This window comes from Cynoglossus semilaevis, chromosome 1 (genome assembly GCF_000523025.1).
Source record: "Cynoglossus semilaevis isolate Cse_v1.0 chromosome 1, Cse_v1.0, whole genome shotgun sequence".
Taxonomy (NCBI): domain Eukaryota; kingdom Metazoa; phylum Chordata; class Actinopteri; order Pleuronectiformes; family Cynoglossidae; genus Cynoglossus; species Cynoglossus semilaevis.
The window spans coordinates 25,398,757-25,409,614 of record NC_024307.1 but is presented as its reverse complement, the minus strand read 5'-3'; the positions used below and the strand labels follow the sequence as shown (position 1 = coordinate 25,409,614).

The following is a 10,858-nucleotide window of genomic DNA, read 5'->3' as shown; positions in this document are numbered from 1 at the left end:
AGTGTCCAATAAGGACTTTAAAAAAAACAAACTATTGCCTCAGAATGTACGGCTTTGTCACTGGTTTGAATTAGCTTCCACTTTAATCCAAACCTGATAAATGTGGCGTGTTAGTAAGAGGAAGAATTTGATTTTTATTTCCCAAAATACAAAAACGTGCCGCCATGAAATTATTTTTTAGCTATTGATATTAGCTGTACATTTGTGCCATCGCACAGAAAAGCTGAACGTTTCCCGTTTTCTTGAATTGTAAGAATACTAGTATTATATTGTTCTGTGGGATTAAGTCATGTTGTCAGATTACAGCTGTGTGGAATCATAAGAATGATATCATACAGAATAAACTCTGCTGCTGCTGATGCTGGGGTCGTAGCTGTTCGTCTTCTACACATGATTTCATAGTTTTTGTTGTGTACAACGATAGTTGGATCGGTCTAAGTTGCTGCGGCTGTTCAACTGCTCACCTTTGCGACGACGTTTTCTGACACACACCGAATTATTGGACAGATTACTGTCAGTCTCCCTCGTCTCTTCCCAGCACACAAACAGATGTGAATAAAAACGGGACACTTACTTCTGAGGCAGCAGCGCACTGTGGTTCTCCAATTCAAATCACTGCTGTGGGTCCAACTCCCGCAAACACCCGAACCCTGGTCTTTACATCCTGGTCTAACCTCGGCCGCGGCTCCTCGGTCCGTAGATCCCAACAAATTCTCAATAAGGAAGGACGAAGATTTAGACATGGCTCCTTTACAGTCCCGCATTTTGTGCGTGTGTGTTTTGTTTTTGTTTTTCTTTCCTGGAATCCGTCCAGGAATAAAATCACAAACCTATTCCCTTGAAAATATCTTGTTTACGATCCGGACTTTCTCCCTGTTGGTCCGCGACGCAGTCAGCGAAGAACCAGATTTAAGGGAGCCGTGAGGCAGGGAAAAGTAGGAAGAACAGAACAGAACAGAACACAGGACGGTCCCAAACAGTAGAAGTAACTGCAGGTGAACAGATGAGATCCTAGAAGTGGATGGCGGTGGACAGACACAGACACACTGTGGAAGCAGCGCAGACAGTGAGCATTGAGGTCAGACGTGGAGCTAAAGAGCAGAGACACACTGATGTCCTGAGGGATGGAGACACGTTCATGGACAACGGCACAGTACCGCCTATTGGTTACGTCTGACCTTACAGCCTGGTTCTATTTGCGTATTATGCGTATTATATTTTTTCCATGGGCTAAATTTAAAAAAAACGTTTTTTGAACATTGAAAAATATATTATTGCAAAAAAATATATAGATTAAAATGAATACAAACTCTTAAATTCTCCAATTATAGTTTCATTTACGTAATTGAGTCACATATATGTATATACAGTATATACATATATGAATATATTTATATATATATACATATATGAATATATGTATGTGTATATATATATATATATAACTTTAAATAGTCAAGAGCTAAGTACGTTGCCTTAACATTTCTTTAAATGCATTCATATTTTGCTGAATTTGTAGTTTTAATAATTTGTTCTGCATTTTTAATAGAAACTACACAAGACATAGAATAATAAACTTTATTTTAGGGTGGCAATCAACAGCAGAAAAAGAGATTAAAATGAGTGGAACAATAAATATATAATTGTTGTTTGTGATGTAAGATTTAGGACAATTGAAATCTCTATAAATCTAAAATGACTAAATATACTACAGGATGTTTCTCTGTTCTCAAAAGTTTCACATTTTACATCTTTACTACTCAGTTATGAACGGAAGAATTGTTATATTTCTTTTTTGGTTTACTTGAATTGAATCAATTGTCATAGTACACTTCTCATACTCAAATTGACCAACAATTCCTCCCCAGGGATAAATGAAGCATTTGTGATTTTGTTATTTCCTATTAGTAACATAGTATACTTTAGTGTACTGATGTACTGTGTGTACATTGGAGCTATAGCTTTGTCATGTTCTCAGTCTTTGACTATAGTTAGTCTTTCCAGGCTGAAATTGTCCACAGGATTACTTCAGTAACTATAATGGGCCTCTGTGGTGATTGGAGCTGCTGGGGTCAAAGCCGTGGCCCAGAATGCCACAGTACATACGAGGTCAGTGAGGGCCAGATATAAGGTCGGACTTAACAGAGTCAGTCAACCAGAAGAAGCCTTTATTCTACATGGAGTCTGTGGCTTCTGATGACTGTGAGGCTCTGCTCTCTGTCTCCTTCTGCACGGCCGCTCTACTCCCATGACTTTGTTTAATTCTCCTCAATCCAAATCCTAAACCTTTACAAACGACAGATGAGATTATAACCTGCTCTCGGCCAGTTCATGGAGAAAGGTACAGTTTTGGACCCTGTGTGAAAACCAGTCACTTTATCAGAACCGCTGCCTAATCTGTGTCTCCTACCTGTTCAGATACGTCAAATAAAACCCCAGATTACAACCATCCAAAGTGACACATGCCTCTCCTGCTCTAATCCCCATTAGCCCTCACACCACTGCACCCAGAGTGCACTTCAACATGGGACAAAGCAAAGGCAGTCTGGGAGCTAGATGCAAAAAAAAGAAAAGAAAAAAAAACTTGCTCTTCTGCCTTAAAAAAGGATTGAATTAAACCCAACCTGGCTGTTTCTTTAGTTTTTGTTATTTTCAGTTTTGTCAGTTTTGTCCTCACAGCGTTCAAAGAAAACACATTAAATCCTTGACCAGAATAAACTATCAGTGCCAGTTTGTTTAACCCCTGAAGGGCAAATTAACCCCTGTTAGAGCCAACCTGTCAGTTTAGGACAAAGGAAGGAAAAGCTGGATGTTTTCAACACACTGGGCCTCACATCTGAGAACGGAAAGGAACATTTTCTCTTTTGATTATGAAGGTTAAAATTTAGTTTTTTCTACAATTAACTTTATTTTATTAAGCATTTAAGGTAAATCTATGAGATAAACCGTCTGTGTTGCAATGATTTTATTTTTTTCCTTGGTTTGTTTAAAGTCAACGATGAGAAAAGTGCAGCTGCCAAGAGGTGAATTAGACCAGAGCAGGAAATGTGTTTTATTCCAGGGGGAGAGCGCTCCAAGCACTTCTGATGGACTAAAATATCAAGGCTTGTGGAACATTAGATCGATTAGTGGAACGCTACATCCTAAAGTGTTGAACCATGCCTCAACCTGCAGAAAAAAAGGTTTAAATTAAGGCAGCATTAGCTGGAATGTTACATTCATGAAAACAGTTTAAGTGCATTGGTATTTATTAAATCTGGTCTTCATACCGTAGGACATTCATTAAAACAATTGATACATTTAACCAGGCAGACATGAAAAATCATATAAATTATCAATTTAAAAATGTAAAAATAATGTGCAAACATACAATTCATATTTAAATTCCAATTGGAAACAGAAAGATTTAGAGACTTGTAATTTTCAAAAGTCAGTCCGTTTCATTTGTACCACGTGTGTGAGCTGATCAAGGCCCCCGGCCCACATTTTGTTTTTTGATGGTTTTATTTTTTTAGTTTGAACGGCGGTCCGAAACCTGTTTGAATTACTGCCACCTAGTGTTTTTTTTTAATCAAAACAAAATCAGTCAACGACATAAAAATGTAGATTAGTGGTGGAGTCACTGCAGTACTACTGCTAGTTAGTTTACTAGAGTCAATTAACCAGCGTTTTATTTCATTTACTTCCTGTTTACAGTGTGCAGAAATTAAATTCAAAGATAAAAAACAGATTTAAAAGTGTATCTTATTTACCCTGACTTGACATAGTGTTTAAAGATACTTCTTATTTCCCTCGATCGTCTCTCCCTCCCTCCTTCCTTCCGTCTTCCAGGTCCACGTCATGTGACCTAAAGCCTTCAAAACAGGTCAGTTTTCAGTGTGAGTTGTTAGGACACAGAGTTCGGAGCCAGAGGGAGAGGATCGCGTGTGAATGTAGCAGGTTCCATTCAGCTGATGTCCATGAGGAGTGCACCCCCCGGCCCCCCGCCCCCTCCTCTTTTGCCCCATTCACTCCCCCGGAGGTCAAAGCACTTCTGTCATATTAGCTTATTCCCCTGCTCTGTGTTTTTTTATAAATCGTGTCCCTGAAGAATAACGGAGAGAGTTGAGGATTATAAGAGCTGCTCCCAGTTCTACCTGTGGGATTACTGCTCACATACTGTACTCTCAGAAGTACTCGGAACTACTGCTTCTGTAGAAGTGCTTGTGGGAATTTACTAATAAACTAACAAACTAATAAAACTAATAAAATTAAAAATAATTAATTTAAAAATGTTAAAGCACGTTTAAGACAGATAAAACATAAAATACATTCGTTGTCCTCCAGGACATGCATCAATAATACACTGAAAAACACACGAGTAAATAATATCAATGGAAGAGGGAAAATAAATACTGTAGTAGTAGAAAAGTTCTCAGCAGTTTTCAGTTTTCAAATCCCTGTGAAAAACGTTTGTCATACTTTGTTTTGACCTCTAACACATAGTTTTAAGTATTTTTTAACTTGGTCCTGTGTTCCTGTTATATCTTTCAAGGATATTTTTTTTTTTACCATTTTCGTGCCTGAAAAATGAGTAATAATAATTATTATAATCGTCTATGTTGTAAATATATATATATCTATAAGGCAGACTTTTTAGTTTTTATTGTAACAGTAATTCGTTTTTTTTCTCCTTACATTGAACTGTTTCCTCGACATTTTTTGTGAATTCGTACTGTAACTGTATGTAATTTTTTTTACATGTGCCGTGTTTGTAGCACATCGCATTTCGAAATGAGCAGCACAAAGATAAATATTAAATATAAAATATTATTTTTAATAACTAAATATAATTATTGAAATTATATCGATTATTTCGTAGCTTTCTTTGCGATTTTGACCTAATTTAATGCTGTAAAATACAACGATTGGATAAAAATATTTTAGTTAGTGAAGTTACTATTTAAAGAACGTCATCAATAAAAATCCAACGATAATTATCTCTGTCTTGAATCTAATTTTCGCGGTAATGTAATTTATAGTCTTTTAAAAAGTTTGCGATAAATCGAGTTACTTTTTAAAAATATTATGTTCCGGATAATAATTACGATATTTCGTCATTTAAAGAATATATGATCTAATAATACATATAATACACTTGTCCAGACATAAACAAGATTTATTTACTGTGTACTTTAAATGTCGATGTGTCGACGTGTCACAGTCATCACGGCAAATTCATTCAAACGTCAATTTTAAAAACAAAACAAACGAGCAAAATCACGACACAGTAAAAACCAGATCGACCAGTGACGAATCTCAAATAAGAGCATTTTGATTTGAGAAATGACTTTACTGTAAATGCTTTAAAAATTCCTGCGTCTTTATCCTTTCCTCCGACTCTAGACTACAGAGGAGCTCCGACTGACACTGGGACGTTAGGACAACTCACCAAAACACTGTTGGCAGTTTTTAACAGTTAAAACCTCTCTGTCTAAGTTCTATTAATGAATTAACGTCCAGTATTGTATCTGTGGTTCACCCCCCTCCCCTCCCTTCCTCTCCCCCTCCTCTCTCTCCCGATTACACACTCACACACTCTCACACTCACACTCCCAGCATCAAAGAAGTCCCAGATTCATCCACACATCAGAAAGTTCGGTTCCTGTAGTTTGTCACTCTCAGAACGTCTGACGTGACTGTTGGCGAGTTGAGTTTATTAAATCCCATCCCGAGCTTTGTCTCACGTACAGAAAACAGGCCGAGGTGTAAAGTTCATCACACATGTTGTGGCCATGTGTTCATAATTAAAACTAATACGTCACACAATTAGAGATTAGAGATTTACTAGAAACACCTAGGATTTGAATTTCTCACCCCCGCTGATGATAGTTCTGATAAAACGAAGTTGGACGTGGACGAGTTTCAGAGACACAGAGTCACCGTGGAGCCTGTGGCTGGTTTTAGGCTGAAATATGAAATAACTGTGGTGTTTGACGACAGGGCCGGCCCTGATCAATCCAGCGCCCTGGGCAAGACTTTAAGATGGCGCCTGGCTTTCGTGACAGTACATTTTACTGCCAGTTTACATGAACTCGCACATAAATTAAGTCTTTGAGAATTTCTTTTACAAAAAAAGAGATGAAGTGCTCAATCAAATGGTTGACAACGATGGCCCTGAAGTTGATATCTCTGTAGAATCTCTACAGTTGTAGAGTCCAGGTTTTCCTACAGTGTATGTGGACAGATGAGAGGACAACTGTGTATGACCTTATTTGGTGTTACAGTACAGCAATGCATGGTTTTTACTATACTGTGTGTGTATAAAATACAATGCATTTTTCTGATATGCAAATTAGCATAAGCTAGTATTACATTAAATGCCAATTGTAAGTATATGTAAGTATAGTAGCAGTAGTACAGTATATCGTGGGACGCTCTTTTCTGGAGTGTGAACATTGATGATGTTTAACACTTGGTCCCACTTTGGACACTATAAACAGTTGCATATCAGACAAATAGACCAGAGCCTCTTATATATATCTCATATTTGTGGACTGAGAAAGGAGTCAATTGTCCTTTCCTACATTTTGTTTTGTTTTGGTTTAGTCAACTTGTGTAAATGGGCCGCCTACACTGATGAGCTGTTAGTAAGAACAAGACTTTTTAGTTTTTTCTTTTGAACCAGTATGCACTCATTTATACTTTAGGGTCAGTGTGGTTTGTTGTTTGACCAACTATAATGATTAAATAATAATAATGGAATTTGTACTTTGTTGACATGTGCTGTACTTCGATGATCTTGACTGTACTGTTCCTCTGTCTTTGTGAAGTTCTTCTTTTTGTTGAATTTCACCAGAGCAAAACAGAACAAAAAAGATATTGTACATTGAAGAATGTTGCAAAAGAGGATTGGAACAGTTGTGTCTTTTTATAACGAAGACAAACAACCATTCACACCTATTAATTAAGAGTATAATTGTAACTTAATCATGTATGGTTAATTCAAAACAAAAAAGTTTCCTGAGAAAAAGAAACGACTCCACTTACACCTAGTGGAAACTTGGATGTCAGGTTATTGTTCAGACACTAGATGGCAGTGTTTTCTAACTCCAACAACGTCTTTGCAGCGCGTTATTGTTATTCTTTTTTTTTATATAAATGAGAGTTATTTATACAGCCATCATCCTCATCATATAATGTGATTTTTAATAGAAAATAAAACAGAATACTGAAACCAAAGGCCTTTAAACCTTTAAACAAAGCATGAAGAACATCAAGAACATGACATCACAGCACATGATTCACAATTCTGGAGCCTCTATACCTCATTGAGGTTGTTCTTCTTGATTCTTTTAGCCGTCCAATTCTAAGGTTGTTTACAGGAGGTCTCTGGTTTGTGGACACCTCAGCACCGGAGGCTTTGGCATCAAAAGAGCAGAACCGCTGAGCTCAGGGATCACAGTGTCTGGTGTTGTGTGTAAGGACGCAGGAGGTCTGAGGATTACTGGAGTGGTGTGCTGCTGGTTAGAGTGATGTCCAGATCGTGACCACTGTGTTCTTGACCTTAAAGTACCAGTGCAGGTCTTTTAAGAAATCCTCTCAAGGATTTGTGTGGAGATTTTCCACTCTAAATAACAGTCAAGGATTTGTGTGGAGATTTTCCACTGAAACATCATATTTAATAATAATACCATCAAATAACACGAGGTTCAAAAGCGAAAATAAAAGTGCAGTTCTGTCATCATCACTTGAACCTTGAAAATTCCCTCAATAACAAGTGTGTGCCACGTTTGTCATGAAGTGCTGCCATAGTGACACCTTGAGGCTATAAGGCACCACTGCCAACCAGCACCAATCCTGCTGCAGGGTCATTGATGCATCATACAGTTGGAGAAAATGATGTTGTCTATCACGGAACAAGTGAACAAAATAACAAGCATAAACCTGCGATCGTTATGACTTTGAGCTGTGAGTGTCTTTCTGCCCTGGTAAAGGCAGAGACTGTGGTTACCAGGCAGCAGAGGAGGAGCATCTCCAGGTGCTCTCCTGAGTCTTCTTTGATTGAATGTAAATAGGCTGCTGGTCATACCAGTCCCAAATACTTCAGTACTACAGCAGTTCCACGCATTATCAACAAGAGACTTTGACGACTCGCTGTTTAATATTCAAGCCCATGTTCACTGGGACAATAACACAAGCACCTGGAAAATTAAATTCACTCCAACAGAATGACTCCCTCAGCAATCACCACCACTGTAATCAGGATTATAATGCTTTAGTTTTGCTGTGACTTAGTCAGTGTTTGCTCAGTTTGCACCAAATTAAGGGGAAAACAGCGAGCGGATGAATCACCGTCAACATCAGGTTCATTTACTCAGAGCTCTGGAGATTTTTGGCTTAGTTTTTCCCAGCTGTCCCAGAATTAGTCATATATAATCTTCAGCACGTTTGAAACGGGGTTGAGCTATTTCTAATGTTCTCACAGAGGCAGGAGTTTAAATGATCAGTTTTTCCCCCTCCAAACTCCATCTGCTGATGAATATGAAAGTATCATATAACATGGAGTCAACCAGGGGGCAGCTGCTGCTCCTCTGATGTCCTGATGGGATTTGTTTCACTTCTCAGTCACTTCTTAATAAATTTCTGTCTCTAAATAATCTCTCACTGGTGGACAGAAATGCCATCCATACCTTTGAGACATTTCTCATATGTCCCTTCCATAACCTCTCATGTGTCCCAGCCCCCCGTGAAGTTTTCTGCAGAATCTGCTAGTGATCATTGACAGATGCAGTTTTTCCCAGATTGGAGTTAGTCACCTGTGAATCTCCAAGCATTTGTTGCATTTACATGTCAGACTCTGCCCATCTGCACTTTGATTTGTATCTGCTTAATTAAGCTTCATCAGCTGAGCTCGACGTTTTCTTCCCTCTCAAGCCACAGTGTGTGGACAAATTTTAAATGAGAATGTCAGAGTGGATGTGGGGTTTTCTGAATGCACTGCCAGAGTGGGGACATTATTTAGCAGCGCTGTGACAGGCTTGAGTGAGCAGCCAGTACGGAAGGTCCTGAGCTGTCAGGACGTGAACACAGGAGGACGAATGGGCAGTTTGATTATCCACTGGACCTGCTGTAGACCAGGTGCAATTACAAACTGATGGGATCGATGCAACATACAGGCCTATATGCAGCTTAATTCATTACTAGAGTGAGCCTTCTACTTCCTCCTCCTCCTCCTCCTCTTCCTCTGTGTACGTCCCGGTCCATCATGGTTCAATTAAACCTGTCTGTGGTAGGATGTTGGATGTTGAGATGCAGAAGGGAAGCAGGAAATTAAAATAATAATAATAATAAAACATAAGACAATTTTCACACTTCTCACTTCATTTCATTTCAGTGCAAATGAGTTTTTTTTACTGGACTGGAGGTTTAGCAGCATTGTGTGAAATACTAATAAACACATACTTCCTGGATGTAGATGTGCAGCAGGTCTCCTGGTCTCCTGGGCATCTGGACCAGTGTGCTGTGAAAGGGTAAAGAGTTTCTTGTCCTAATTTACCTGAGGTCCAGCCAGTCCTGATGGTCCTGTAATCCACTTACTGAGCTGAGTAACTTTAGGACACAGCCATAGGTATATGTGAGCTGTGCACTTTGTCTAATGTGTGGAAAACATTGACCTGGTGCTGAACCCTTGATGTTATTTAAAGTAAACCTGAGGGACTTAAAGTGCATTCACTTATGGGATGGTGACTCAACAGACAAGGAAGTAACTGAAAATGTGACTTTTTAGATATATTAACAGACGCAGCACTATTAAAATCATAGATTGTGAGATGACGTATGAAAATTTGTTAAGGTAGTATACGCAGACGGTGAGACAAAAATAAAAGAAATATTTATTTATTTAATAGAATACGTGCATTTTAATTTTGGTATCCAGGACCAGGTGGAATTCTACCTCTGTCCCGTCCAGCTGACTTAGTCACATGATGTCACAGGTGTTTCAGTGTCCTCCTCTCCTCAGCTTCAGGGAGGACAATGCTCCACTGGCCTCCGCCTCCTTATCGGCCTCACAGATGCTGCTGTGGCTCTCAGCCTGACCAGTAATGGAGCAGACGAGAGCTGCCAGCTGCAGAAGTGTGTGTTTGTTCTCCTTGACACCGGTCACCTGAAGATTTGAACCCTAATCACACAGAGGTCCTGTGTTTCCACACTACAGCTGCCCTCAGACAGAGCAGGAAAGAGCAACATCTGGATGACAAACAAACAAACAAACAAACAAACAAACATATATACCGCTGCCTTCAAAACCCTTAATTTAAATGTCTGATTTCTCACAGTAAACATGCAACACATTTGCAAATAAATATAAAAAATGTAGCGTTACATTCTTAACAAGAATCATATTCCTGTTGGTCAAAATGAACAGTAATGCTCTTAGTTCAAGGCTTTTTACCTGAAAATCCTTTCTGTGTTCTCATCTACAGCCGTATAAACACATGGTTACTGTTCAGTCAGAATGAAAAGAGATGATGACGTTTATTGCTGACTGACAAGTGCATCTATTTAATGGATCTTCCACGGCCAGTGTAGCTGTGCTCGTTGCTTCTTTATCCCAGTCTGATGAAAATCATTACAGATGATTAGCTGAAGGACAAAAACTGCAGTCGCTGCTACAGAGTTGTCTACGGTGGAGTTATTTATCAGCTGCCGCATATTGATGCTCACCTTATTGATTTGTAGAGCTGCATATCACCTGGTGACAATTGTGACAGAGTCCCTGTGTTTCCCTCAGCCAGATCATTGATCAGCGACGGTCAAGTGTCAGTAAACAGATCCGAGCCTCAGCTGTTAGCTGTTTGTGTTAGCTGTTTGTGTT

General features: G+C 38.9%; 1 protein-coding gene across 1 annotated transcript in view; it reads right to left on the bottom strand.

Annotated features, from left to right (window-relative positions):
- The window catches only part of LOC103387351 (homeobox protein HMX1), a 3,398-nt gene extending 2,181 nt beyond the window's left edge, over positions 1–1,217 (bottom strand). The window contains exon 1 of the mRNA XM_025061216.1: positions 575–1,217. Coding sequence (XP_024916984.1) covers positions 575–764 — 190 coding nt within the window. The 5' untranslated portion in view covers positions 765–1,217. The remainder of the gene's footprint in view (positions 1–574) is intronic.
- Between the last annotated feature and the right edge of the window lie 9,641 nt (positions 1,218–10,858).